At 45.5% G+C, this 27,764-nt stretch overlaps 1 protein-coding gene across 12 annotated transcripts in view; it reads left to right on the top strand.

Annotated features, from left to right (window-relative positions):
• AKAP13 (A-kinase anchoring protein 13) overlaps window positions 1-27,764 on the top strand; it is a 179,085-nt gene that overhangs the window by 8,514 nt on the left and 142,807 nt on the right. For 10 of the 12 annotated variants that reach the window (XM_032342095.1, XM_032342093.1, XM_032342094.1 and 7 more), the window contains exons 2-4: window positions 12,188-12,386; window positions 15,081-18,168; window positions 21,927-22,060. In XM_032342095.1, coding sequence (XP_032197986.1) covers window positions 12,188-12,386; window positions 15,081-18,168; window positions 21,927-22,060 — 3,421 coding nt within the window. Of the gene's footprint in view, window positions 1-2,413; window positions 2,434-12,187; window positions 12,387-15,080; window positions 18,169-18,814; window positions 19,194-21,926; window positions 22,061-27,764 lie in introns of those variants that run through there. The other 2 variants (XM_032342092.1, XM_032342099.1) reach the window with 2 other exon arrangements.

Genomic DNA, 27,764 nt, shown 5'->3' with positions numbered 1-27,764 from the left:
TAGCTTTATAGAAATAAAGGTCCAAGTAATACTTTAATAGAAATTTCTGTGTTCTCACTTAGATGGCCTCAGTCATCTGGGGAGGGAAAGGGTAGGAAAAAGAAAGCACGTCACTTAGTGAGTGGGCGTCAGTCATTTGGGTTATTTCTTAGATGAGGAACATCTAAGAAACACCATTTGGTGTTGGCCTGGTGTTGGCCTGGGGTTGAGTTAGATGTAACTGTGTCACAGTGCAGACTCACGTTCATTGCTCTGTGTTCCCTGCCGTAGAGCTCTTGGTGACACCTGCACTATAATATATCTATCTATCTATAGTATATGTATATACTATACACTGTACTATACTGTATCTGTCCTCCAACTTAGGCCAGAAGCAAGAATGATAGCAAGGAGGGAGAATTAGCATTGATTTTTTTTTTTTAAACGGTTAGGTTAGACATAATAATATTACTGATAATCCGCCACCAATAAAATAGATTCATTTCATTTTCAGATATTACCTTCCACATTGTGTTGTTTTTTTAAGTGGTGCGGCTGATTTTCTATTTTATGTTCCGATATTTTTACTTTATTCTATTCTCATCTATTTCTTTGGTCTTGTAACTATCTTGGGGGCCCTCTAAAATACTTTATCTTGAGGATTTAAGCCATTTACCCAATGTTAAGTGTTAGTTTTAATATTTAAAAAATCAGAAATTAAGTAATGAATGCTGCTGTGAGCTTCCATTTTTCCTTCTGTCAAATTGTTTCGATAAGCTAAATTCCGAGGACTTGCTAATTAGATCCAAGACTTCAGTATTTATTGCAGACTTGTCAGCCTTGACTGTGCTTTTCTTGTTAACATGAACTGGCACCTGTAGGATACTTTAATGTGGTGTTTTACAACTTTGGCTGTACCTTAGAATCCTCTTAGGATTCTAATTACACATTAGAATCTCCCAGAGAGCTTTAAAAACTACTGATGCCTAAGGGCCACCTCGAGAGGCTTGTATTTAATTGGTGTGAGGTGTGATCCGGACATCAGGATTTTAAAAAGCTCTCCAGGTAATTTTAAGATGCAGTTAAGGTTTAAGAACTTTGCCTTGGTGGGAAAATGAGACTTAACATTACATCTGAAGATTAATTCCTGAGAGTTCTCTGAATTAGGTTGGTGGCTTAAATCTGAATCAGTTTAAAAAAAATCAACAGCTGAATAGGTTGATCACATTAGTAAATGTTTCGATGTCAGTCTAGTATAAATTTGACTTTAATTTTTACGTGTCATGTGAATGTTGGTATGTTAGATATTTATGCAAATATAATTAGTATCATGGTAAGATACTAAAAATTGTTTCTTTTTTTAAGATCTTGAAAACAGTGCAATAAAGGTGAGACTAGAAAATGGCAGAATGGCTGTCAGAGCAACAAAGTATTCCAGAAGTCACGGAGCCATTGAGTTATCCCAAGTAGCCTCTCCAAGGGGAAAGAGAAATGACCATGGAAGCTATGGGCCACGGAGTATAACCTCGTATCTGTCCCGCATAGTAATCTAGAATCTGCACCCCCAAAACTTAACCCCCCAAAGAGCGTATGTTAAAAATACTTCATGGGCTTCACTGGTCTGCATTTTCTGGTGCAAAATAGCAGAGGTGGTTTTTGGGTGGTGGTTTAGAGGACCGGCTCTAATTCTGGCTCCATGACGTAGTAGCTGCGAGGCAGGGCGTTAAAAAACCTCACACCTTCAGTTTCCTCGTCTGCAAATTGGGGTAATGGCTTTCTTCACAACACAGTTGAAGGAATAAATGAGGTGACACACAGAAAACGTATAGCTCAGTATTAGGAAAACATCGTTAAACCATTAATGAAGGCAGCTGTAAGAGGAAGTGACTAGGGCGTGTACCTTGTGCTTGTGGAAGGAAACAGAAACTAAATGTAATAGTAAGTGTATCTCTGATCCCTAAAACAACTCTGTAAGAAAGCTATATTATTGCCACTTTTTTGTAAACGGGTGAAAAAACTTGGGCTTGTGGAAGCTAACTTAGCCTTGACCTGACCGTGATAAAAGGGGAATCCACTCACCCCACAACAGACTTTGCCATCATATCACCTGGTGATTTAGGCTCCAGGGACATCTACATTCAGTGCAATGAGATATATTTGTGGGGATTTGTTATGGCAAGTAAAATATTTTTTCCCCTTAGGTAAAATGTAGGTCCCAGTTAGTGTCCGTTTTGTGACAAATGGGATGAACAATTTGACTGTGCCATTTTTTTTTTTTTAATTCATTTGAAGGAATGAATGTCACAGTTGGCACTGTCTTTGATTTGCGAGGAATGTGCTTATTTTGAAAGGAGGGAGGCAGTGAGAATCTGGGCTGTGCAGTGTGCCCTGCCTGTTGCCTGGGTCTCCCCAGGCACCGGAGAATGGCTTTGGCTGATCTGCGGCTGCTATGGGGTAAGTGGACAAATGGGGGACTTCAGAACGTTTCACCAGAGAATCCCTGTGTGGTGGAGAACACTGGCCTGGGAATGGACATTCTTTGAATTTGTGTAGAAATTCTTCTGAAGGCCTCTTTGCTCTGTGTAGACTTCACATGACCCCAGGTGCTTCCTGCTGTGGCAGCCCCACAGTGGGGGTGTCCCTGTAGAGAGCAGCCCCTGCCACCTACAGGTGCTGCAGGAGATGGTGGGGAGCCCAGGCTTGCAGGTCCGTCCGGCCCGGGTACAGATCCGTCACTCCAGGGTCTGCTATAGCTGAGCGCTCAGTCAGGAGTTACTGATGCTTCCTGGCCACCTACCACCTACTGCGTGCCCTGCTGTGTTGGATAATCTGTTTTCTGCCCCCTTTAATCGCCACAGCAACTTCGTAGAGGGCCTGTGACCGGCTTCTTACAGATCGGAATGCTCGCTCAAAGAAGCTAAGCCTCCAGCCCAGGCTCTCCCTTCTCCTGAGTGCTGAAGTTTGCCACGTGAGGGTAGGCTGATCAGGCTGCCGGGGGAAACGGTAGAGCTGGAGCAGATGATTTAGTATTTCTGAGCCTCCATTTCCGCTCATCTGAACTAAGAATAGCACTTCTCTGAAGGATTCTTACAAGGATCAACTAGTGTCCCTAAAAGCACCTGCCTGTTTCTTCATCGATTCCCAAATTATACTAGTTTGTTAGCTGCCTTGACTGCCCAGTGACCTGCCCAGCCAGTCAGGAGGAGGATGGTCCTGTCCTCTGTCTCTGTCAGCATTACAGGAGCGAAGAGAGCATCACAGTGCGGTGCAGCAAGGCTATCAGGGCTCAGCTGGAGGGGGTTGCCCTGGGGGTTGTGCTGCAAACTCGGGGTGAAGCGGAACCAGCCCGAGAATGGCTGGAAACAATGTAAATTGTGTTACACAAGATGATTGCAAGTTTCAAAGTAATAATCATGGCATCAGCGGGCCTTTTCTGTCTTGTAGTCTGTTCTGGGGTCTGGCCGAATGTGGCAGTCTGAGAAATTCTTGGAGGACTGTCTGACGGAGCAGGACCGAAGCAGTCCCCACAGAGTATAACTGTCACAGGTCGTAGGAAAAGTGTCCCTCTCTTCACAGGGCTGGCGTTCTTGGGAGTAGAAACGAGATTTACATGCATTTACATGTCCTCATCTGGAGCTCTCCCGTGCGCTCGTGTAAAAATACAAAACAACAACAAAAACCTCAGCTGAGGCTATGGTCCCTATTAATTCACCAGTAACAACAACTGGAATCTCAAGTCAGCTTGTGGGTGTGCTTTTCTGTCTTGCCAGACTTGATTTGGTGGCAGTAAAATCTTTGTGTAATATTTTTAAGGCAAATTTGAGACTCTCAGGCATATTCCCCTCTGTGGCAGAAATACAAAACCGAGGGACAACTAGATTTACTCACTGGAGACCCAGAAAGGGCTTCTTGTCAAGAGACGGCTGAGTAGTTCTTCTCCAAGTCCAGAGGAGACGAAACAAGGAAAATGGCTGTCCAGGGGGGAGCACTGTAGTTACACATTAAAAAGTCTGTAATTTTGGAATTACGGAGTGTTTAGCTCTGCCCCGGGTTCCAGGTGGGAGCCTCCCAGCCCACCCAGGAGAGAAGGTGGATGGAGAGAAATCAGGGCTCTGTCTTCCCTTCTTCCCTTACCAGCCCTGCCACCGAGCAAGTCTTTTTCTGCAAATGATTTTATTTGAAGATGTTCACCTATGTAAAAGTTTGAAAACAGCGTGTTCGACATCTCTGTGGAAGTGTACCGAGCCAAGGGTCCCCGGGGGTGCCTTGCAGCTTGGTCCACAGCCTTGGGGCTGCTTTCTTCCCGCACACCTGCTGTCCGTCTGTTGGTGCTTCAGGAACGCGGGCAAGTGTTGGCATCAGTGGGGGCGTGTGTAATCTCTTCTCGGTTGTCGTTTCCTGGCTGTGAGACCGGGTGTGTTTTGACCAGCACTGCTCCAGTGTCGTGTCAGAATTCACTCGTGTTTTCCTTCCTTGTGGTACATGAAGTAATGGTACTTTGACAAGTCATAGCATTGTAATTTTGATCAAACGTGGTGTATTTAGTAACATCAGGTTCCACACTTGTAAGTGTAAAACTTTTTTTTTTTTAAGATTTTATTTGTTTGACAGAGAGATCACAAGTAGGCAGAGAGGCAGGCAGAGAGAGAGGAGGAAGCAGGCTCCCTGCTGAGCGGAGAGCCTGATGCGGGGCTCGATCCCAGGACCCTGAGATCATGACCTGAGCCGAAGGCAGAGGCCTAACCCACTGAGCCACCCAGGCACCCCAGTGTAAAACTCTTAACCGATTGTCTCCTGATCGCCAGTATGCCAGGCTGTGGCTGTCTCACAGCAGTTCGTGTTTGACCTCAGAGTGTGCAAGCGCCTCTATCCGTGAGGACAGCGGTCCTGTTTATCCTTGTAGCTCTGGCACCTCGTGCAGTGCCTGCCACTTAATAGTTGTTCTGTAGGTGTTTCACTGACGATCTTTGAATATCACCTTGTGAAGCAAGACCATACAAACAAGGTTCTAGTTAGGAGTAACTGGAAAAATGAAAGTAACTTAATTCAAGTGCAGACACTAAATCGTGCAAGAAAGGGCGAGTACTCCTAGGACGTTGCATGGTATAGCTACAAGCAGCCTTCTAGGTGCCAAATAATGGAGACACCGAATGCCACACCATAGGTAGAACTGCTCTGAGGAGAACCGGACAGGCTGCGTGCATGTGGTTTTCAGCCGAACGCTCCCTCTCGGCGTTGGAGGTCGGTTTCTAATGCTCCCCAGCCCCAGTTCCCTCATTCCCCTTCCGTGCGCATGTGTGTCTTCTCCGTGGCTCTGTTCTTTGTAAGAGTATGGTTTATTCTATACCACAGGCCCAGAATGATGGGCTGCACTGCCATTTGTTAGTAAGCCAAAGAAAGGGATGATAAAGACAGACTCTCCGTATACTTACTTTTGCACCCTGTCTGATTTTCTGTCTTAATCCCTCAGTGAATCCGAGCTCCAGTAAGCACCGTCCCTGTCTTGTGGAGCCTTGGGTTCTGATGAGAGGGATACGACAGGTCCATAAATAACCGTGAAACAGCCCAAAGAGGTTTGGTTTCTTTGTTTTAAAGCCACAAGACAGTAACAGACTAAGGTCTTGTGTAGTCAGAGGGAAGACTGTATCACCGGAGAGAAGAATGGAAGAAGTTTGGAAACCGGACTGAAAGAGGGGTGGATTCTGGATAGGCGGGCACTGCTGGCTGATGAAGTGTGCTTGTGGAATGGACACTTATAGGTGGGCTGCAGAGGGACAAGAGAGAAGAAGAGGGGGCCTGGCTTGGAGCATGCGACTCTGGATCTCAGCGTTGTGTGTTTGAGCCCCATGCTGGGAGACAGAAGCCGGGACATGACAAAAAAAGAACAGGGCATGGAAAATAAGTTGACATGAAGAACGAAGGTACCTCACCGTGGAAGCCTTGCTGGACAGCTAGAAGCATCATCGCAGTGGTGCGCCGATGCAGCTGTCATCACCGAGTGGAAAAGAGAAGGTTGTCGTTCTGGTGTCCTTACTAGCCGCATGGCCTTGGTCGTGAAGTTCTGTGGGCTTCTGTTTTATATCTCCTTACAGGACAGGTGGAGTGCAGGGGTGTTAAGGGCTTAAGATTAAAAGGGAAAGCCTAGGCGATAGGGGCAAGCACATGTGTACACTTCACTCCCTACGCGAAAAGAAGAACAAGAAACACAGAACTTTCGGGCAGGAGGGTGGCATCACTTTTGCTTTCAGATGGTTTCTTAAGGTAGATTTGGGGAGCAGTGGAGGTTCTAGGACAGCTGGCCTGTAACAAAAGTGTCTGCAAGAGTCCAGATAATTCCGTGAAGGCCTGAGCTGGTGCAGGGCTTGCAGGAATTGAAGTAGGGCGCTGAATGGGAGACACAAGACCGACGCGATGTTCCGAAGAGGGGTGACGGTGTTACTAGGGCTGCCAGTGTTTTCATTCATGGAAATAAGTTCGGAGTTGCTGTTGCTTTGGGGAACGGGGGAACATAAAATTGAGTTTTGAAATTTGAGAATGTCCACTGCACATCCTGGTAAAGACATTGAAATAGTTGTAAATGTGGGGTGGGGCTCAGACTTGGCAGCTGGAGAGAGATTTGGGAGGCAAACCGGTGCTGCGGGGAAGAACGAATGAGAGTAGGAGAGTGTATACAGTTGACATGCCTCCACATCTAAGGTGTGTGAAGGAGAGAGAGCCAGAGAAAACTGCGTGGTCCGTTTTATCAATCTACCTACCTATTTATTTTTAAAGATTTTATTTATTTATTTGACAGAGATCACAAGTAGGCAGAGAGGCAGGCAGAAAATGAGGGCGGGGGGAAGCAGACTCCCCACCGAGCAGAGAGCCCGACTCGGGGCTCGATCCCAGGACCCTGAAATCATGACCTGAGCCAAAGGCAGAGGCTTAACCCACTGAGCCACCCAGGCGCCCCTACTATGTGGTTCTTTATCAATGTCCAGTGAGAATAGATTTCAGCAGAGAAATCAGGTCACTATTTTAAAATTCTGTAAAACTCGGGGCACCTGGGTGGCTCAGTGGGTTAAAGCCTCTGCCTTCGGCTCAGGTCATGATCCCAGGGTCCTGGGATGGAGCCCCGCATCGGGCTGTCTGCTCCACGGAGAGCCTGCTTCCTCCTCTCTCTCTCTGCCTGCCTCTCTGCCTACTTGTGATCTCTGTCTGTCAAATAAATAAATAAAATCTTTAAAAAAAAATTTTTTCTGTAAAACTCAAGGCTAATGGGGACAAGGAAAGGCTGCTGGATTTGGTGTTTCTTGTCCATGGACATACGTGACAAAGAGGTTTTAGTTTTAGTAGCAGTGGAGTGAGAAGGACCCAATTGCAGAATCTTGAAGCTTTTGGATGACCAGTAAGGAGACGGAAGGGAGGGGAGGAGGGTGGGTCAGTGGGTGAGAGCAGTGTTTCTCAGCCTCAGCAGTATTGACAGTTGGGGCCTGACAATTCCTTGTGGCGGGGAGCTGTCCTGTGCATTGTAGAAACTCCTCTGCCCGCCTCCCCTGGCTTGTGACCACCAGAAAGTGTCTCCATGTTGTCAGGTGACTCCTGGGGGCCAGACTCGGTGAGATCTGGTCTGCAGGGTGGAGCACAGAGTCCTGCCGCCGCTTCCGGCAGGCTCGCGGGGCAGTAGTCATCCCCTTTGCTGCCACCACTGCTCTGTCTCCCGCTGCTGTTTTAAGGGGGCGGGGTGTGCGGAGCTAGTCCAGGAGTGCGTGGAACACTGCAGGCATCCAGGGGAGGATTGCCCAGTCTGGGATGGCAGGAGGCCGGGGGGGGAACCGAGCAAACCCACTGCTGAGAAGAGGCGTCTTTGACACAAGAGATGGTGGGCAGAGGCAGATTATTAGTGGATCAAGATTGAGCTCACACGTCAGGTAGCCTCAAGCTTCTCACTGAGAAGGGCAGAACGGTCACCTGAGAATGAAGTAGAGCTAAGATTGGGCCTTTGAGACTTTAGAAAGTTTCACTAACACACAAGTGAAAGCATTCTGGAGCAGCGAGTCCTAGCTCAATAGGAGACTCTAAAAAGTTTGTTAAAAACGTTAATGAAAGTCTTGGGGAAGAAAACCTACAGTCCAACAACTATAATACTATTTTTTGTGCATTTTACCATCTAGACTTACCTAAATTTTTACCCTTTTTATTTTGCTTATTTCCCTGAACGTTGTAGATTTTAGCGTTACTGGGCTATTACTTCCATTATTTTTAATGGCTGTGTAATAGTCCAGAGATCTGTTCTTCATTTTTACCAAACAGCCCTCTAGTTACTGACCTGGTGCTGTCCACTTTTTAATACTATTATACCTAAAGTTTCAGTAAGCATTTTTATGCCCAGAACTTAGTTACATTTTATTACTGGACACAGGACAAGTCTTATACAGTGCTAAACACAGAGCACAAAACATACTGGCTTAAAATGCCACCACAGGGGGCACCTGGGTGGCTCGGTCAGTTAAGCATCTGACTCTTGGTTTTGGTCAGGCTCACGATCATGGGATTGGGCCCCATATCAGGCTCTGTGCTCAGTGCAGAGTCTGCTTGGAATTCTCTCCCCTTTCCCTTTACCCTCCCATTCATTCTCCCTCTGTCTCTCTCTTTCTCTCTATCTTTCTCTCTATCTCAGATAAATAAATAGATAAATCTTTAAAAAAAAGTCACCTCCATGAGCCCTTCCATATTTAAAATTGCAATCCTCAGGGAAACAAAAGCAAAAATGAACTATTAGGACTTCACCAAGATAAAAAGCTTTCGCACAGCAAAGGAAACAGTCGGCAAAACCAAAAAAAACAAAACAAAACAAAAAAAAACCCTACAGAATGGGAGGAGATATTGGCAAATGTCTCATCAGATTAAGGGCTAGTATCCAAAATCTATAAAGAATTTAATCAGACCCAACACCCAAAAAGCAAATAACCCAGTCAAGAAATGAGCAGAAGACATGAACAGACATTTCTCCAGAGAAGACATACAAATGGCCAGCAGACATATGAAAAACATCACTCGGCATCAGGGAAATACAAATCAAACCACAGTGAGATATCACCTCACACCAGTCAGAGTGGCTAAAATTAACAAGTCAGGAAACGACAGATGTTGGAGAGGATGCGGAGAAAGGGGAACCCTCCTACACTGTTGGTGGGAATGCAAGCTGGTGCAACCACTCTGGAAAACAGTGTGGCGCTTCCTCAAAATGTTGAAAATAGAACTACCCTACGACCCAGCAATCGCACTACTAGGTATTTACCCATAAGTACAAACGTAGGGATCCGAAGGGGCACCTGCACCCCAGTGTTTATAGCAGCAGTGTCCACGATAGCCAAACTATGGAAAGAGCCCATATGTCCATTGACAGATGACTGGGTAAAGAAAACGTGCATATATACAGTAGAATACTACTCAGCCATCAAAAAAAAAAGAGAAAATGACATGGATGGAACTAGAGGATATTATGCTGAATAAGTCAATCAGAGAAAGACGATGATGTGATCTCACTCATGTGGAATTGAAGAACAGAACAGAGGCTCATAGGGGAAGGGCAGGAAAAATAAACAAAATCAGAGAGGGAGACAAACTGGAAGAGACTCTACAAACTGGAAGTTTGTAGAAGAAACAAACTGAGGGTTGCTGGAGGGAGGGGGATGGGGGGATGGGTAACTGGGTTGGGTGATGGACATTGAGAGGGCAGGTGATGTGATGAGCACTGGGTGTGAAATAGAACTAATGAAACACTGAACTCTACTGAGCTAATAACACAGTATATGTTAATTAATTGAATTTAAACGAAATAAAGTTAAATTAAAAATAAAATGGCAACCTTCATCTCATCCCGGCTTTATTTTTCTGCATAGCACTTGCTCTCTCAGAAATGGTGGATGTTTTATTCAGTCTGACTGCTCTTGTCTCCCTTGCTATGTACATAAATTCCCAACAGGCTGAGAATTTTGGTTTGTCACCAGCACCTGGAATACTGCCTGACCCCTGGCTACTTGCTGGGTGGTGGGGTTTACCCAGACCTTCAGGAAAAATGGGTTTGGAAGAGTGTCCGTTGCACGAGATATTCATGAAATCAGTAAGAGAATAATTGCGTGGACCAGTCGTTTCTATCTAGACAGACTGGGAAGCAACAGAATTCACAGGGACAAGGAACTGGGAGATGGGAGGGTTAGCACTCGGGGTTAATTGTGGCAACAACAGCACATTCCTCTGGAAGGAGAGCATGGGAGCTGTAGAAGGTAAATAGTTTGTGGTTACAGGTGCGAATTTCTCAAGGTTTAGGTAGTAAAAAGGAAACAGTTTGAGAAGTAGTAGTGGCGAGGTTGGTAGAGAACTCGCATTTTGCTGGGAACGGATTGTGTCACTTTTTAATTGCCCCTGCTTTGGCAGACAGTCCTCTCTCATTATATTTGGTTCACAGTGGAGTGGTGTGTACACCAAGTTGTGTTCTCAAAGGCCTTTTGTTATTAGAGTATGGCCGTGTGTGGTAATCGGAGCACTCAGGTATGCTAGTTGTGTCTGTCAGTTGATAGATGATCTGGAATTAGCGGCAGTGTCAGCCCAAGCTTCAAAGCTGAAATTACAAGAGAAGTCGCGTCCCCCCTCATTTGGTGTAGCTGATTGGCTTCTTAGCTGAGTCATTCAGTTGAATTTTTAAGTGACTATCTTACAAGTAGAATTGACCCTTGAACAATGAGAAGGTTAAGGGCACTAACCCCCTGCGCTGACAAATAACTGAGTATAACTTTTGATTCCCCAAAACTTAATAGCATGCTATTGATTGAAAGCCTTATCAATAACATAAACAGCCAATTAACACAAATTTTGTGTGTTATGTGTATTATATACTGTATCTTTACAATCCAGTAAGCCAGAAAAAAGATGTTCGTTAAGAAAGTCACAAGAGAAGATACATTTACAGAACTGTACTGTATTTTTCAGGGAAAAAATATCTGTGTGTAAATGGACCCGTGCAGTGCCAACCCGAGTTGCTTGAGTCAACTGTACTTTTCTACTTGAGGTCACTTTACTCCAAGTAGAGCAACTTGGTTAAGTACGTAAAAAACTGAGCATAGTGTATGCTAGGGTCCTCTGAAGCAACCCCTGGGGTGTCCTCTTGAGAGTGGATGTTCCAGTAGTTTTCTTTTGGAGCAGCCTTCATCATGACCTTCAGCCAGTGCACGATTCTTCAGTTCTGGGTTTCATAATACAGCATATAGTTAGTTTCAAATTCCAGTTACTATCTGGTGGGTTGTTACTGCCAGACAACATGGTTTAATAAATGAAACACTGCCAAGAGGGTTTTCTTCTCCTGCTTGTCAGTGTGTGGTATGTCTGTTATTTCTTCAGGCTTGCTTCTGTTTACTTATTCCATTTTGAAATGTAATCTCAAACATCACCTTCCTCCTTCTTCCAGAATCTCTGGAGTACTTGGCCAATCTGTTAGTTCATAAAGAGATTTCATGTGTTGGGGCCTGTCCCAGAGATTTTTCTTTACATACCTGCGCCTTTGTCGGCTTTATTTGTAGATGTGGTATGCTGCTGATGATGAGAGTTGAGCAAGGTCATTTGCTTTTTTAGATTAAAAAATATTTTAACTTGAAGTTCTTAGAACCAAGTGCTTCTTCCTAATTGTATTGACAAGTATAGTATGATATGGCTTCGTTGTCTTTGTCTATACGGTTGACTTTGAGAGCTGTTAATGAAAGTTGGAGTGCCCTTTCATGGGTTATAGTGATTTCTTCTGCCCTTCCCAGTAGAATCAACTGCAGTCAGCATATGGTGCAACCCAGTGTAAGAGAAATGCTTAATATAAGCCTTTCTTCTATTGAAAACCAGGCTAATACCATCCTCCTTACATTTCCTCATTAGTTGGTTGTTAGCATAATGTTAATTATTTTATTTGCATAATTTTAACTGTTCTAAAGTCCCAGACCTCTCTTTATCTTAATCAAAAGAATGTTCTTAGGGAGGAATCCTGCAGTTTTCATTTAATCCATCTGTGACCTCTTAGGAGGCGGATGGTGCAGTGAGTTACAGGCCTGGCTCTCTGGGGAGCTGTAGAAACCAGATCTCTGCTGCACGGCCCTGGGGCGGTGAGGGAAGGCTGAGAGGAGGAGCTGTGCCCCGGGTGAGGGGGCAGAGCACAGGTGGTCTAACCAGAGCTGCTTGCTTACAGGGAGAATGCTGGGGAACCAGACTCCTGGAGCAGTTTATCCTACGAAATCCCATATGGAAACTGCTCTGTGAGGCATCATCGAGAGTTGGACGTCTATACCTTAACCTCTGAGTCCGAAACACGTCATGAAGTCCCATTTCCTGGAGACAGTTGCACTGGACATATTTTTAAACTTATGAACATCCAACAGCAGCTAATGGTAAGGAAGAAAATGTCCATTTTCAGGCTTTGGTGCCCTCACACTTTCCCCCACTGAACCTTCCTAGAATTAGAACAGAGAAATGCTTTCCTCAGAGATTGTGAAACCTAAAGCAGTTTTAGCAGCATTAGCTATTACTGCTTAAACATACAAAACAGCAACAGGAGACTGGGAATTTTCCTTTTCTTCTCTTTTTTTGGCCAGGCTTTTGAACTAGTGAAAGATACACATACACACTGCAGATACAGAAATACGCAACAACTAGAACTCCGTTTTCCTGGCAATAAAGGAAATTTGTCTGTTTATTAATTTGTCAGTTTAGCTTTATAAAGCTAAATGAGCAAAACAGTTTCTGAGATTGTTGCTAAAGAACAAGGACCACATTTACTTAAAAGTAAGGCCTTTTCACAACTATTTCGATGAGTGATGATAATGTTACTATATTTAAATTGATAGTTGTGTGGTAAAAAGATCACTAAAAAAATAAAGATTTTATAATCCACTCAAGCCTTCAAGATAAAGTTGTTGCCAGACGTAAAAACATTACAGACTCCCTGGTAGCATTTATTATGGATAATATAAACGTCATATGGGTACATGTCTCTTGGCCATAACATCTGAAAGGCTAAGTTTAGATAATTTTTCCACCCAGTTTATTTCAGAGCTGATTAGATTTGGAAAAAGTTTGACAATAATTTCATTTAAGGTCCTCTCGGGTCAGCGCGGTACCAGAGGCATCTTTGGGAGCAGGCATTATTTTTGCGGCCAGCAGGCCAAGACACTTCACAGCAGGCGTGTGTGATGTGCCTGCCTTTCCCTTTCCCAGTCATGTTGGTGCCAGGACAGGTGTCATTTTCTTTTCCTCTGAACAGCTTGCCGAGAAGCCTGATTTTCCCTTGGAGCTCTTCTTCCTAGGTGAATGGTAGTCCACCTTGTGGGTGCCGGAGTTCCTACACGATATGGGAACATTCGACAGGAAACTATGAGAAGTTAAAACTCTGACAGGACGCGTGTGTTAGGAGCTTCTAAAACAACACTCGTTTCCCTGAATCTCTGTAATGTTTGCCCTTTACTAAATGGAATGACCTGCTTTCCTGATCTTAGGAGACGGTTACGCTGTCACAGGACTGGGAGCAAGCTAAACTGGGACACTCTTTGGAGCGTAGCACAGAAGCTTTTTGCCAAAGTCCATTTTTCTTGTTGTCTCTTAGTAGGGAGACTTTAGTTGAGCACAGCACATTGTATACTTGTATGTGTAAACTTCCACGGTAGAGCCGGTAGGTGGGCAGGACTAGTCTGATGTAGGAGAACCATAGTTGAGCAAGAACAGTGCACAGTAGATATGCATGAGAGTATTGCAGTAGGTCGGAGGAAGGGGAAGAACAAACAGATGTTTTAAAAGTCATTTTTATTTGTTGAACAAATAGGAGTAGTGTAAGAATTTCTGATCTTGATAGAAAGGCAAACCCACTGTAAAGATGAGGTATATTTTTTTCCCCATTTTTCCTTAGCCCTGCTATATGTACATGTAAATTTTGCATACTTATGACCTTAGATTTTAACCCTAGGTTTTACCTGTTTTTTTTTTTTTTCCAGTGTATCATCAGTCTGTATTTCAGCCTTTACCATGGTCTTCATAGTTAATAGCATGGCCTTGGCCTCAGGTTGACCAACCGTGGTTTTTTTCAGCCACTCCCATATAGTTGGTAATATCTGTTTGTTTTTTAAAATACTGTGAAGTTGCAAAAAGCAGTTTTGACATGACATACAGTTTCCTCAAGCCACAGTACTAAGAATAATTGGGACTTGGATCATACTGGCTTGATATGTTCCTATTTCATATTCAGTACTAGGCAACAGAGGAACTGCCTTTATCAAAAACAAATCTGCTGTGCCACTGTTCTTGAAATCATGAACCCGTAATTGAAAGTGGTAAGCTAGATTGAACAGAGCCTGTCTGGGGGAATAAAGGACACCATTAAATTCTCAGTACGAATTTCAGGCTCAGGAGCTTCAAATGACAATTTGCAAATGACAAGACTTAACCATACTGAGTAGGACTCCCTTTTATTCATGTACATGAGGTGGGATGGAAGCATACCTCTGCCCCTCTCAAGACCCTTTAAAAATATCTTCTTCAGCTAAAGATAGTCAGTGTGCCCTTATAAAATAAGGTTTTTGAGGGTCACCTTTCTAAAATAAGTTCATAATTTAGGACAAGCCATGTTGTATATTCTTTTTTTTTTCCAAAATTTTTCTAACCCTTCTCATTTCTTTTTTTTAAAGATTTTATTTATTTATTTGAAGACAGAGATTACAAGTAGGCAGAGAGGCAGTCAGAGGAGGAAGCAGGCTCCCTGCTGAGCAGAGAACCCAATATGGGGCTCGATCCCAGGACCCTGGGATCATGACCTGAACCGAAGGCAGAGGCTTTAACCCACTGAGCCACCCAGGCACCCCCATGTTGTATATTCTTGACCGTCTTATCACTCCAGTGGATATGTACCTACAAGAGAAGAAAGTGGTATCGGGGACTAGCAAAAATCCATTTGTATTTCTTGAGATCAGCTTTTCATGTGATCTTAGGAGGGCTGGAGCGGCAGCGAGTTCTCTCCAGCAGGAGTTCTGTTTCTAGGTGTCAGTGACATCTTTTCCCGTGGGCAGCTTTTATAACTATCTTCCCTTTCCTCCTAGAAAACAAATGTTAAGCAGATGGACAGTCCTATGCCCTTAATGGTGACGGCACAGGATCCTTCAAGTCTGCCCAGTGCCCGAGATCCAGATGGCCGGTTTCTTTGCTGCACGTCGGATCCCGGGGACAGCCAGCCACGCTTGTCTCTACCTGAAGACCCTGAGCCTTGTCCGTGTGGCCATAGGAGCCCTGTGGGGGAGACTGAAAGTTCCTCCAGTTTGTCAAGTGTGGCAGCGGAAGAGAATACAGACTGTTCCTGTAAGAAGGAAACCGAAGGTGTGGGGGGAGCAGGGGACGAGGCGGAGCCCTCACTTACTGCGGACTGTGGAGCGGTGTCTGATCCCAGCAGCCGCCTTCTGAGCATACCTGCTAGTGGAGGAGAGGCCACAGGAGACTTTCCATCCGGTCAAGTCAGAAATGGAGAAACTGGAACAAAGTCTTCTGCACTGGTCACAGACCAGGAGTCTCTAAGCACTGGAGACCACCTCCTGCAGGGAGACATGGCCATGCAACCGGGCTCCGCTCCCACTCCGCATTTCTCTGGAGGCGAACTGGCAGTCAGCGTCGCAGGGACTGCAGGGGAGACAGAACGTGGTCTCCCGAATGTCAGCGCCGCCATACAGAAGGATGTGCTTGAAGTAAGGGAAGGTACAAAGGAAAAGTTTGAGGACTCTCCTATCAGCACAGCCGGAGCCTCTGACGTAAAAGTCACAAGGCAGCCTGCAGATAAAGCCGCTGCTCCCAACTGCGTCTCTGCCAGTGGCTCCCCCGGTGCTAACGAACCTGCTGAGTCTTTACTTGCTTCTAGGAAGGGAGAAGCCTCCCCTGTGAAATCTGCAGAGACAGAAGCTTCAAGAAGTTGTGAAGGGAATGCTGGGGCTCCCGCGGGTCAGAGCTCCCCGGTAGCTCCAGCTGCTGCAGAAGACATGACTTCAGATGGGCTCGGTCCTTCTGCTCCCTTGGCAGGCACAAGTGAGGCAGCGTCCCCCTCCGATCTGACATTCCCGGGGCCACGAAAAGATGCACCGAACGAGAAATCGGAAACTGATTCATCTCCCATTCAGAGCCAGATCAGCCAATCACCCCTCTGTTCTACACCTGGAGGGGACACTCCGTGTGCCACCCCTGCCCGTGGGCAGAGCACAGTGACTGCTGGGGGCGTCCTGGCTGTGGAACACTGTGGTGGCATAGGTACCCAGCCCGAGGGCACCGCCCCAGGACTGCCCCCCACACAACATCTCCCCCCGGCCCTCTGCTGTAAAGGTCCCCAGGCTCACACAGCCACTCCTGACTCTCTAAGAGGCACCCAGGAACAGGCGGAATTTTGTCCTCTTGAAGTTTCGGATAAAAAGGGCCAGAGAAAAGATTGGAACCTCGGAAAAGCTTTAACAAATATGCTTGAGGTGCAGCCACAGGTGCTTGTCCCCAACGCCGGGAAAGAACTGATGCCAGACCAGGCCGTGACATCAGACAAGACTTCTCTGGCAAGCAGGCCTGGCAGTGAATCAGTAACCAAAGATGACGCACTTTCTCTTGTCCCCTCCCAGAAAGAAAAGGGAACAGCAACTTCTGAACTCCATACGGCTACAGATGGTGGAGATGGCCCAGGCGGAGATTGGAGCGGTCCTCATAAGCAGCCCTCAGAAGACGGTGCCATAGGCCTGCCCGTACCCTCCACTGCTCTCCATCGTCGGCCCAGAATGGGGAATACCAGCCCCATGGGACTTAGTGGGGAACATGGGGCTCCCCACCTTTCAGCAGCCCCCGAACTTCTGGATCTCGAGGGGGGCACTGACGCTTCTCTGCTGCGTGTGGGTAAGGCCACCGTGGCCTCCGATTCCGTTCTGACTGAGGTAGGAAAGACTCTGGTGGTTCCGGAAAGCTCTGAAGCTCAAGGACAAGATAGTGGGGATAAATCAGTGACTTGTGCCTCTGTTAAGGAAGACACTTGTTCCTCAGGAGCGTTTCAGGAAGAGCAGAGAACACCACCACCCGGACAGGAGGCACTGGGGTTCTGCAGAGAGCTGAGTTCGGCTGTTTGCGCCGAGGACAAAGCACTTGAGGGCGGCAGTCCCCGGGGCGCAGCCTTGGCCTGCCTGAGCGCAGAAACTGAGTGTAACCAGGAAGTGGCCCCGCCAGTCTCGCTGCTGACTGAAGGTGGGGCTGCAGAGAGCCTGGTGCCACGGGGAGCAAGTCTGGCTGCAGACCCACATCAGGAAGCCTCGGGTGCAGAGGAGAGCGGCTCAGCTGCATTGCCAGGTGTATCACCAGAGGGGGCTGGGGCTCTTGCTTGCAGTCGGTCTTCTGCTCTGGATATTGGCGTGCAGAACCCTGAGTCCCAAGGTAAAAGCCGTGCTGGTGAGGTGAGCGGAAATGTGGGGTTGGATGTTGCTGTGGTTAATGCCACAGAAGATACTGTCGGGACCAGAAGAGAGGCTGTATCACACACCGCCCAAGACCTCCCGATTTCAGAAGCCTTGAGCCAGGAGAAGACTGTGGTCCTGGATTTGCCGGGAGCCTCAGCAGACGAAGGTGTGATGGACCTGCAGGGTGCCGCCGCTCCCGAGATGGTGCCTGTGGGTTGGAAGGAGGCAGACCGCAGCGGTGGCGTGGCCGATGGCAGCGGGGCACAGGTGGATGCTGACACGCGCCACGTCCTCCAGCAGCCACCTGCCAGAGAGCTCCCCACCGACACCGGACTCTCAAACGGTGGTGAGCCAGCCCCAGGCAGGGCAGGGGGCACTCCCCCTCTACCCTGTGCCGTGTCTCTGCCTGAAGGAGCAGGCTCCATTGAGGAGGCTGCGAGTCGCATAGTGGAGGCCGTCCTGGACCAAGTCAAGTCCTCAGGAGTCCTGATCACTGGGCGGGGGACTGGTCACATGTCACCATCCAGCCCTTCAGAGTCAAGCCCAGTGACTGAGCATCCAGAGAGTGCTTCTGCAGGCCAAGGGAGCTCTTTCCTGCCTGGGCGGACCCCACACATGGGCAGTATCTGCGAGGAAGCCCCTGGCAGCTTTGCAGGGGGTTTGGCTGAAAGGAAGAAGCTGGAGGAGATGGTTCTGGCCGCTGAAGGGTCTGGGCCCGCAACAGGTAAGCAAAGCAGAATACAGAAGTAGCAGTTTGAGGGACAGACTCTCTTAAGAGCCTCAGAGATATGCTGGTATAGAAAGGAGGCCTCTTTGTGGTTGAGAAGCGTCTTTTCATTCATTGGGTAAATTGCCAAGTTAATAGTCACCACTGTCAGAAGAGGGACGTCCTCAGGGTTGGACAGATTTTGCTTCCTGTATTGTAGACTCCAGGCCTGACTGATGAAGCCCATAAACACTCTGTCTGCCACACCGGAGGAGTCGCAATTTTGCAAACCGAGAAAATTGGTCTCCATCGCAGGTGCTTCACAACGATAAAGGAATTTTGCAGATGTCTTTATTCACATGGCTTAGTCCTTTTTTCTAGAACTGTGAAAAGCAGTGTTGAAAAAGTACGTTTTATTTACGAGCCCAGAACGCTTTCCTTCCCTGTCATCCTAGTCTGTATTCTGAGCAAATTTAGAGTCAGGCTGGTTTCATGAAACAGCTGTAAGAGTCATTCTACGTGAATGACCCTACATCCAAAATGGTGGTATTAGGTCATTGGGGAGGGCGGGGGCGGGACGGGGGAGGGGAAGGAGAGAACGCCCTCCTTTTCCTGCCCGCGGAGCTGACTTCCCGTTCCATTGCCTGATGCTTTTGGGCAGCAGTCTGGGAATCTGGGACTGTGTGCAGGGCAGGGGATGGGACGCAGGATGTCCGCCCAAGCCTGCTGAGCCGCTGTCACAGCGCACACGTTGTGTCTGCTTATCTCGGTGAAGCAGCTGCCCGGAGCAGATTGCTCACACAGCAGCCTGTTCCATCTGTGGGTAACCATGTCCAGAGAGAGCAAAGAGAAACCGCTGTGGCTTGGGGGAAATAAACTACGTGAATAAAACTTGTTCTTGGGGGTTGAAGCTGAAGCTGGAGTCCAAGGTGGCGTTGACCCCTGAATCGTTAAAGGTCTGTTCCATTCGTACTTTGATGCCGCCACCTGTTGCCAGGTGTAGACAGAGGACCAGTCTCCATGCTCACCCCCAGCCTGTGTAGGTAAGAAGTAGCCTGAATTGTTCTTATTGGTGGTTTGTTTTTGCTGCTCTTGTCATGTTTGAAAATCTCCTTAAGTGTGGTATGTGTTTAAAGTGTGGGGGTGGGGCATGTAGAGAAATGACCAACAGAACCAGAAAAGAAGTTGCTTAGGAAAAAGAGCAACTTGTGGTCCTCCCCCCATCCCCGCTCCCGATAAAGGGTTTTTAACCAATTAAGATCTTTTTATTCCTGGTTGAGGAATTTAAGAAGCTTTAGGTATTACAGTATTTTGGGTGACTTGGCGTTTTTAGTTGTATTCGTGTTTTGGATTGTTAGTACTAGAAATTTGTTGGCTGCTATCTCAGGATTTAAATGAAAAGGTCTCTAATTTTTAAAATAAGATACAACAACAAGTCTATTTTGGGGGCCCTGGCAGGTTGACATTTCAGAAGAATGGGAGTGGCTGTAAGCTGATGCCTGGCTGTGTTCATTTGGGTGCTGTGTCTTTGGCCACATGGGCTGGAATTATTTGTCTTTCTGGCTCAGTAGTCCAAACTTAACCCGAGCAAGTGCAAATTCTGTGAAGTTTGGGTCTCTAATACCCGGAGAGAAAAGGTAGAAACTGGGGAGAATTTCAGACTTTTATTTTTGGTAGTTTGTAGTTAGGGTATAGATGCTATGAAGTGATTTTTAAGATTTTTAAGGTTTTAGGAAGGAAGATGAGTTGTATGAAATTTCCTCAGTATCTCTGGGTTTAGGCTTGATTGATGTGTGTGGGCGAGTTACTGGTTCTACTACCAAGAAGAGTCATATGTGTTCAGTGCTCATGGTCTTATGTTACAGAGAGAAGTAGCCAGTGACCAAGAAATAGGGGCTTTCTTCAGAAGAAAAAAAAAAAAAAAGACAGAATTGGGGAAAGTCCCAGGTCACATTGCCCTATAGAAAAAGTACCTGAGTCTGATCTCAGCCAAAGGGTAATTTCTGGGAAGTTTACCTTCCATTCATGGATTAAACCACAGTGTTTTATGAGTGAAGAGATGTCGGGTAACTGCTGACTTGGAAGGAGCCGTGTGGCACTGGCTTCTGTTTGTAGATGCTGCCATATAGAAATTAACATGAGAAAACACAGAACTGCCCGTTATGAGGAGGGGATGCGGCCCTTCACTCATCCTGACCATCCATCACCATGGTTTGGGAAGTTAGTCCTCTGGGACTCAGCCAGGCCAGGCTGCAGAGGGGGCCGGTGCCCCTCGTGTCTCAGTAACCACTATTCATGGTCGTGATTGGTTGCTGCCTGCTGAGATACATATTTTCACTTGCTGGGTATAGGATAATAAGGGTGTGCCAGAAATCACTTCCCCAAATAAATAAAATAGAAGTCATCAACAACCCAAAAAATTAGTCTTATTTAGAAATGTTTTGATCAGTGAGTACCTCTAAGGGTCTTGCTTAGGTTTTTTTTGTTTTTTTTTTTTAACTTTATTTACATTTTATGAAATGTAACATAGGTTTTTGTTCTTTGGGCAAGAAAGCTTGTTTAAATTGCTAGTAAGATTGTGTAATTATAAATAAGGGAATTTATGAATGCTCATCTGTAGGACTGTAGCTTTCCAACCCGAAGGAGACCTTTGGGCATGTCACAGTGTGCTGTAGAATAAACTCTCTTCTTTGGTGAAAGAAACTTCTCTGCCCTTTGGTGTATGGAACATTTTTTTTCTGCCAGAGTAGTGGCATGACGAGATTGAAATCGGCCAGAGAAAAATCTCCACACGAAATTGACATGATAGTTCTTTTTTTATTTGTATTATCAAGGTGAATTTTAAACGTCCAGTCTCAGCCCCCTTTAAAAAAAAAGAAAAAAGTCAAAGGCTCAGTTTGTCTCAGACATCAGGTTACCACTTTCTTCCTGTATTTGCTTGACCATATGGTGGTCAGGTAACAAAACCCACTACTGTTTGGTCTAATGAGCATAATTCTAAAGAAAACATATAAAAACATTTTGTTAAGAAAAGGAATTCCTCGGGGTGCCTGGCTATCTCAGTTGGTGGAGTGTATGACTTTTGATCTGGGGGTTGTAAGTTCAAGCCCCATGTTGAGTGTAGAGATTACTTAAAAATCATTTAAAAAAAAGAAGAAAAGAAAAGAAAATTCTTTGTGATTATGTTTTGGTTAGGGAATAAATAAAAATTAAAATACAGAAAATATATTATTTAGTAGAATATTCCAGTCCGTTGCAGTGATGGTTAAATGAGTGTGCGCAGTATGTTTTTAAAGAAAGTCAGACTCCTCTAAAAAGGTTTCATCTCATTCAAGACACATCTTTCCTGTGTCCTGTGCAAATATAAACATCTCTGGCTTCTTGGGTGGGTGATAATCAAGATGGACCACCTAGCCTCAGCTATTGATCTGTTTCCTCAAAGCTTGTGAACTTACTCTCCCATACACAGTCAGCACCACACTCACGGATTTGTCAGGAAGAGTCAGTAGTGAAAATGGAAGTTCAGCAGACATTGGCTTGCACGTCTGCTTAGCTACAAACCCGTGCAGAGGCGAGGGGAAAACCATGTGGACCTCGTGATGAAGGAACAGCTCAGCGCAGGGCCCGAAATGACACCAGCTGCGAATGAATACTTTTCCCATTTTGCACAAAAGCAAAAGCAAACAGAACACGTGAAGCCTGGATGTGTTGTGTAAATACTAAAACACGGGCCCTGGTTTTTCAGACGCACTTTGTAACCCCCTTGTTCTCTTCAGAAATGCCAGACTTGAAAGCTGCAGATGAAGTGGATTGTCTGAGTAATGCCAGGGCGAGCTTGGCCTCTGCAGAGGTGGTCGTAGGAGCCGCAGCTGCTGCGCCTGACGTGAAGCAAGGCCTGGCGACCCAGGTGGTAAGTGGCGGTTAAGTCTACAGGAGCACAAAATGTGTTTAGCCTGGTCTGATGGGTCTGATGTATGGCCTTGGTTTGTTTTGTTTTGGTTTGTTTTGTTTTGTTTTTTGGTTTGGTTGGGGAACTTTTTTTTTTAACGAGAGTATTTCCCACCTTGCCTCTTTTCCCATCACGTGGAGATGTATCTTTGTGGCTCTGTTCAGCTTTCACACACACAGGCACCGCCCAGTGCAGGTTTGGAACGACCCCTTCTGCATGGGTCCCTTGGAGACTGGAATGGAAAAGATATTTCCTGGGAGCACGAGACTTGGGTTTGTCATTGTGTTTAACGTGTCACAGAAAGGGATCTAGGAACCCCTTAAACCTGACTGTTCTTTCTTTATATAGAAACTGATAGGAAAAATGAGATTTTAATTTAGCATTCATGACTGTCTAAAATGTGTAACATATCATTTTTAGTGACCAAAAAAGTTTCACTAGTTTTTTTCGAGCAGCTTTACTGAGTTATAATTCACACACTGTAAGACCTACCCATATCAAGTGCCTGGTTTAATCGTTTTCAGTAGATTTCAGAGCAGTGGTCACCCCTGTCTGATTTCAGAACACTGTCATCATCCCAGAAGGAAACCTCCTATGCTTTAACAGCCCATCCCTCCCCACTGTCCGGCTCCCAGGTGTCCCTCATCTCCCTTCTGCCTCTAGCATCTGCCCCTTCTGGAAAGTCACATGGGATCATATAGTTAGTGGGATCATATATAACTACATGGTCTTTCACAAGCGGTTTCTCTGACTTAGCTTACTCTTTCAAGGTCAAACCATGTTGTAACACTGATTAATATTCTGTTTCTTCTCATTGCCAAGTAATGCTCCATTCTGTGGGCTGGCCACGTTTGATCTTCTTGTTTCTACTCTTGGGCTGTTTTGAGTAATACTGCTGGGAACCTTTGTGTACAAGTTTGTGTGGATGTATGTTTTTGTATACCCGGTAGAGGATTTGCTGGGTCACTGGTAATTCTTCCATCCAAGTACTAACCAGACCTGGCTTAGCTTTTGAGATCAGACGAGATCGGGCGCGTTGAGGGTGGTATGGCCATAGACGGTCACTGGTAATTCTGTATTTAATATTCAGTAAGTTTTTAAAAATGTTTTTTCTTTGGGTTCTTGAGATTCTTTTTGTTTAAAAGCTGTTAACTTAAAACAAGGGAACAAACAAACTTGTTGAGAGAAATAGTGCTCTAAGCTTTAAAGTCCTTTCTGGTTAATAAAAAAAATAATAACCCTTTGGAAGCTGAAAATCAAGTTTTAAGACTAAATCATATTTCCCCTCAGAAAATCAGTCTTCTTTGTCTAGACTTGACAGGGCCCTGATCTTGCTCTTCAGAGGGCTACGTGGTACATTTCCTTAAAGTTACCCCGGTAGGTAAACAGAACTGTACCCTACCAAGCTATTTCAAGTGTATGAACTGTGATAAACAGGCTTCATTTTATTGGAGTCCGGTGGTAGGGAGGTGCGGACTGTTGTAGCCGCTCCTCATTACAGATAATGTTCGTGACTAATGCCTGGGCGGCTACTAGTAGCGCAGGCAGCATTTAGACAAATGTTGCTCTTGTCCCTGGGGAAAGAAAGGCGAACACACCCTGCATGGGTACATGTGTGTCTTTGTTTCCAGAAGCCCCTAAAAAAGGGAAGGAACAAACTCACATCCTTGAATTCAAGTGCCTGTTTCTTCGTCTTGCACTGAAGAGAGCCTGCTGCTTGGCCATAGCCGCTTTGCTTTCCCAGGAGGGTTACCTCTATCCTAATTTTATCTTGTCCATTATAAAGAAAACAGAATATTACTTCTTTTTTTTTTTTTTTTTTTTTTTAAGTTCCTCCTTTCCTTGTTCTCTTTCCTCTTTTCATTTTCCCTCTGGTTTTAGAGGAGTTGAGAGAGAGAATGCTCCTCTGGTCAGTCAGCGTCTCATGTCCCAGGTGAGAGAGCGCGCCATGACCGGCCCAAGGTCAGACCCAACCAGAATGGGAGCCAGGAGGCCGGCACAGCAGGGCGCGACCCTGCCGACTGCCCCAGGCTCTGTGAGCAGGCCTTCTGAGGAGGTTCCTGCATGTCTGTGACCTGTCTGTTGCTGGGAAGTACCGGTGCCTTCCGCATTGTGTCTGCCTCCGCTTCGCTTGTTGGAGAAAATCTACATTTGTGCGTCTTCAGGTCTAGGAAGTGGCGATGTTTGTGCTCGCAGTGTCGTTGGATGGATGGGACATCTGGACACTGACCTCTCCCTCCTGTTGCTTTGGGGCACTGGCCCCATCTGCTGTGAACTGGAAAGATAAAGCATGAGCACACACTTTGATGTTCCCCAGGTCTCAGTTTCTCTTTTTTCTTTCCCATTGAACTCTTCGTATGCTATATTCACTGTGTAGGTTTTCAAGACATCCACAGACTTTTGGTGAAGGACAGAGTATGTTAAGGCTCTGTGGGACAGACTATGTCACGACTAGCTAGCTCGACTCTGTGGACGTAGCCACAGGCTACATGTAAACATGAGTGTGACTGGGCTGCAGTGAAACTCAGTCGATAGACCCTAAACTTGGAACTTCGCATAATATGCGGGTCATGAAATATTCCTTTTTGAACAGTTTTTTTTGTCACTCATTTAAAAATGTAAAGCCCGCTCTTGGGATTTTTCATGGGCTACACAAAACCGTTAGCCAGTGAGCCCCTAGCCTAGAGAATGCTTGTGCGCCAACAGATGAAGGACAGAGCAAGTACACTTGTTTTGTTTTCCACATTGTTCTGTTTTGTGGTGGAAACGCTCGGTGTTAGACTACACGTTGGAAGGCGGAGAGTTCGCTTCTGGGTCTCTCCTGAATTAGCTTTTTGACTTTGTCTCTCCAGAGCCTGGCTTCCCTACCTCTTTTTATCTTCTGGCCTTAACCCCCTGGACTGTGTGTTTGCTGTCTGAAAAGGGTTACTTTTCACCCTGAAAGGGTGAGCTTGAGACTGTAGTGGAGGGTGGAGTGGCATTAGTTTAATATTATTTAATCCTATCTTTCTGACACATGCCCAGCCTGTGTGTTGACCTTGGGAACAGGCCAGTCATTGCTTCATTGAATTACTGCTTCACTGAATCATCCTCTTCCAGTTTTAAAACAGAAAGAAGTTGTGTATCTCATGTTATTGTCTTGAAAACCTGTGGAACCATGGTGCATTTATGGCAGTTTTCTAGTAAATGTAAATGAGGAATCCGTTCTGAGTTCTTAGAGGACTCTCCGTGTTCTGTCACCTTCTCTAAGCACCTAAGGGTCGAAGCGCATACAGCGCTCCGCGGAGTCTGGCTCTATCAAGTGTTTAAGGAATTTTGCATTCCTTTACCTGCTTGACCATCGGGCTATACACAAACCCTTACTTGAAAAGTCAGTAATGCTTAAAATCATGATTCATAAAGGAATCCGTATGAAGATGAATGCTTGCGTATATTCTCCGAGAAACACAGGTATGTGTTAGACGCTGCAGGTTTCTCAGTAGACGATAGGTGGTCCAAAGAGATAAATTCTTCACTGGGTTGAAGATTATTCACAGTTCAGGAGGCCAAGGCATTCACTCACACATACCTGTTCCCATTAGTCACTTTATCAGCATCTTAATGGTTGTGCTTTGTTACTAAGTATGCCAACATTTTAATACTGGTCACAGTTTAATATTCAACCTTATCCCCTCTTACATTACGGGTTTGAAGGTTCTCAGATTACCTTTTGTTGCCTGCCATTTTCTACCCCTCAGTGAGTTAATATCTATCAAGCGCTTAGAACAGGGCCTACCACTGTTATTATTAATCAGTTCCCCAACTTCAGTCTCTGTTTATTTACGTAACCAGTAGCGTACGGTGGTTCCTAAATCAGACGCGGTTTGTTTCTCAGCTACTGTTATAAGAGCATCAGGAACCCAGACACTAATTTGAGTTGGGAGACGTGGAGCTTGTTGTACCTCTGGGACCTTTAGAATTTGAATGGACCTTAAAGTCTCTGCGGTCTCAGCATTTTTACCTTATAGGAGAAGGTGGTTTCAGGATGGTTAAGTGACTGGACGTACTTCACAACTAATCAACTCTTTAAGCTAGATTAGGACTTAACTTCTTTTTTTTTTTTTTTTAAGATTTTTTTATTTATTTGACAGGCAGAGATCACAAGTAGGCAGAGAGGCAGAGAGAGAGAGAGGAGGAAGCAGGCTCCCCACTGAGCAGATAGCCCAATGAGGGGCTCAATCCCACAACCCTGGGATCATGACCTGAGCCGAAGGCAGAGGCTTTAACCCACTGAGCCACCAAGGTGCCCCTTAACTTCTATTTTAATAGTGTTTCTCCTATACTGTGGTTTCTAGAAAAGTCAAACAGGGAGGTTCTAGTTTTTAGGAATCTGGTTCACCTGGATGGGTTTTTGCATTCTACCCCAGAAAGGTGCTCACCCAAACGGTGACTCTAAGGCCGCTACATTATACTACTGTGTTTTCAGTGGTGGTTGGAAAAATTCCTCTGGCCGTTTTAGGACATAAGTGATTCACTTTAAAATAAGTCTCATGTTCTTATCACAGTCTGTTAGCTGCAGCTGAATATCACCAAGATATTGTTTATCCAAACAGTTGGCTTTTGGTGCAGAAATTACTAAGATTTTCCAGACCTGCCTTTTATTTCCTAAAGAATGATTTGACTAGGTATAGAGATGACATTGGATACTTAAATGTGGAATAAAAAGCCTTCTGGGACCATTCTTTTTGAGAATATGCACCACGGTGATCAGGAAAGAATTCTGACTACTGCTCCCCTGCCCGAGGGCTGCAGACCAGCCTATCCCATGTCTTTTAGGATATTTTACCCTTCAGTATGTAGCCAGGTTCATTAGGAAGGAACTTGCTTCCCTGGGGTGTCTATTCATTGCAGTATCTCTGTAATAATTACTTTTCCAAATGCTCATCACATAAGCTTATTAGCCATTTGGAACAGTTAATTCAGCAGGCCCGTATATCTTGTCAGGATGCCTGTGGTCCTAGCCGTCAAACACTCCCGCACAAATATGCCCAAGCACAACTATAAAATCCCATATGTTGAGTATTAGGTTACTGGGAAAGTCTACTCTTCATTTAACACACAGTCCCCAGTCAAGAAAGCAATGCAAACCCAAACCGTTCTTCCTTTTTTAATAACTGCACAGCAAAACATCACATTAACTGAATTTCCCTTCTTAATTATTTTTACAACAGTATTAGTATTTGTTTCTTCGGGGTTGTGGAAAGGGCAGTGTTGAACTATTTCCGGTTAAAATCTCCTTGAATTCTCTCTGTATTTCTGTTACTTCTAATAGAACACGGTGTTTTCTTTCTCTTGTCTCAAGGGGGCGAGCTTGCATTTTCTTCTCTAGTCAAGGAGTCTGGCTAAAAACTTTCGCTTTGTGTGGCTGGTCACAGCCTTCTCGCTCAGCGGCCGTAGGGAAATATGGCAGCGCTCAGGCTTTTTGGTGACTAACTGGACAAGCCTTAACACTGATATTCAAAATGGCGTCCACACCATACCCTCTTATTTAAGTTTTCAGTTTCAAGAAAGGTCCTTTTAACGATGTCTCTGCTATCATATTTACGTATATAGTTTTGTGGCGTGTCACCTAGGGAAAGGCAAATTGGCCTCTTTACAAGACGCCAATAAGTCTTCTCTGCCTGTA

Source organism: Mustela erminea, chromosome 5 (genome assembly GCF_009829155.1).
Source record: "Mustela erminea isolate mMusErm1 chromosome 5, mMusErm1.Pri, whole genome shotgun sequence".
In the NCBI taxonomy this organism is placed as follows: Eukaryota; Metazoa; Chordata; class Mammalia; order Carnivora; family Mustelidae; genus Mustela; species Mustela erminea.
Note: the sequence above shows the minus strand (reverse complement) of the source record. Positions and strands in the feature narration are given on the sequence as shown.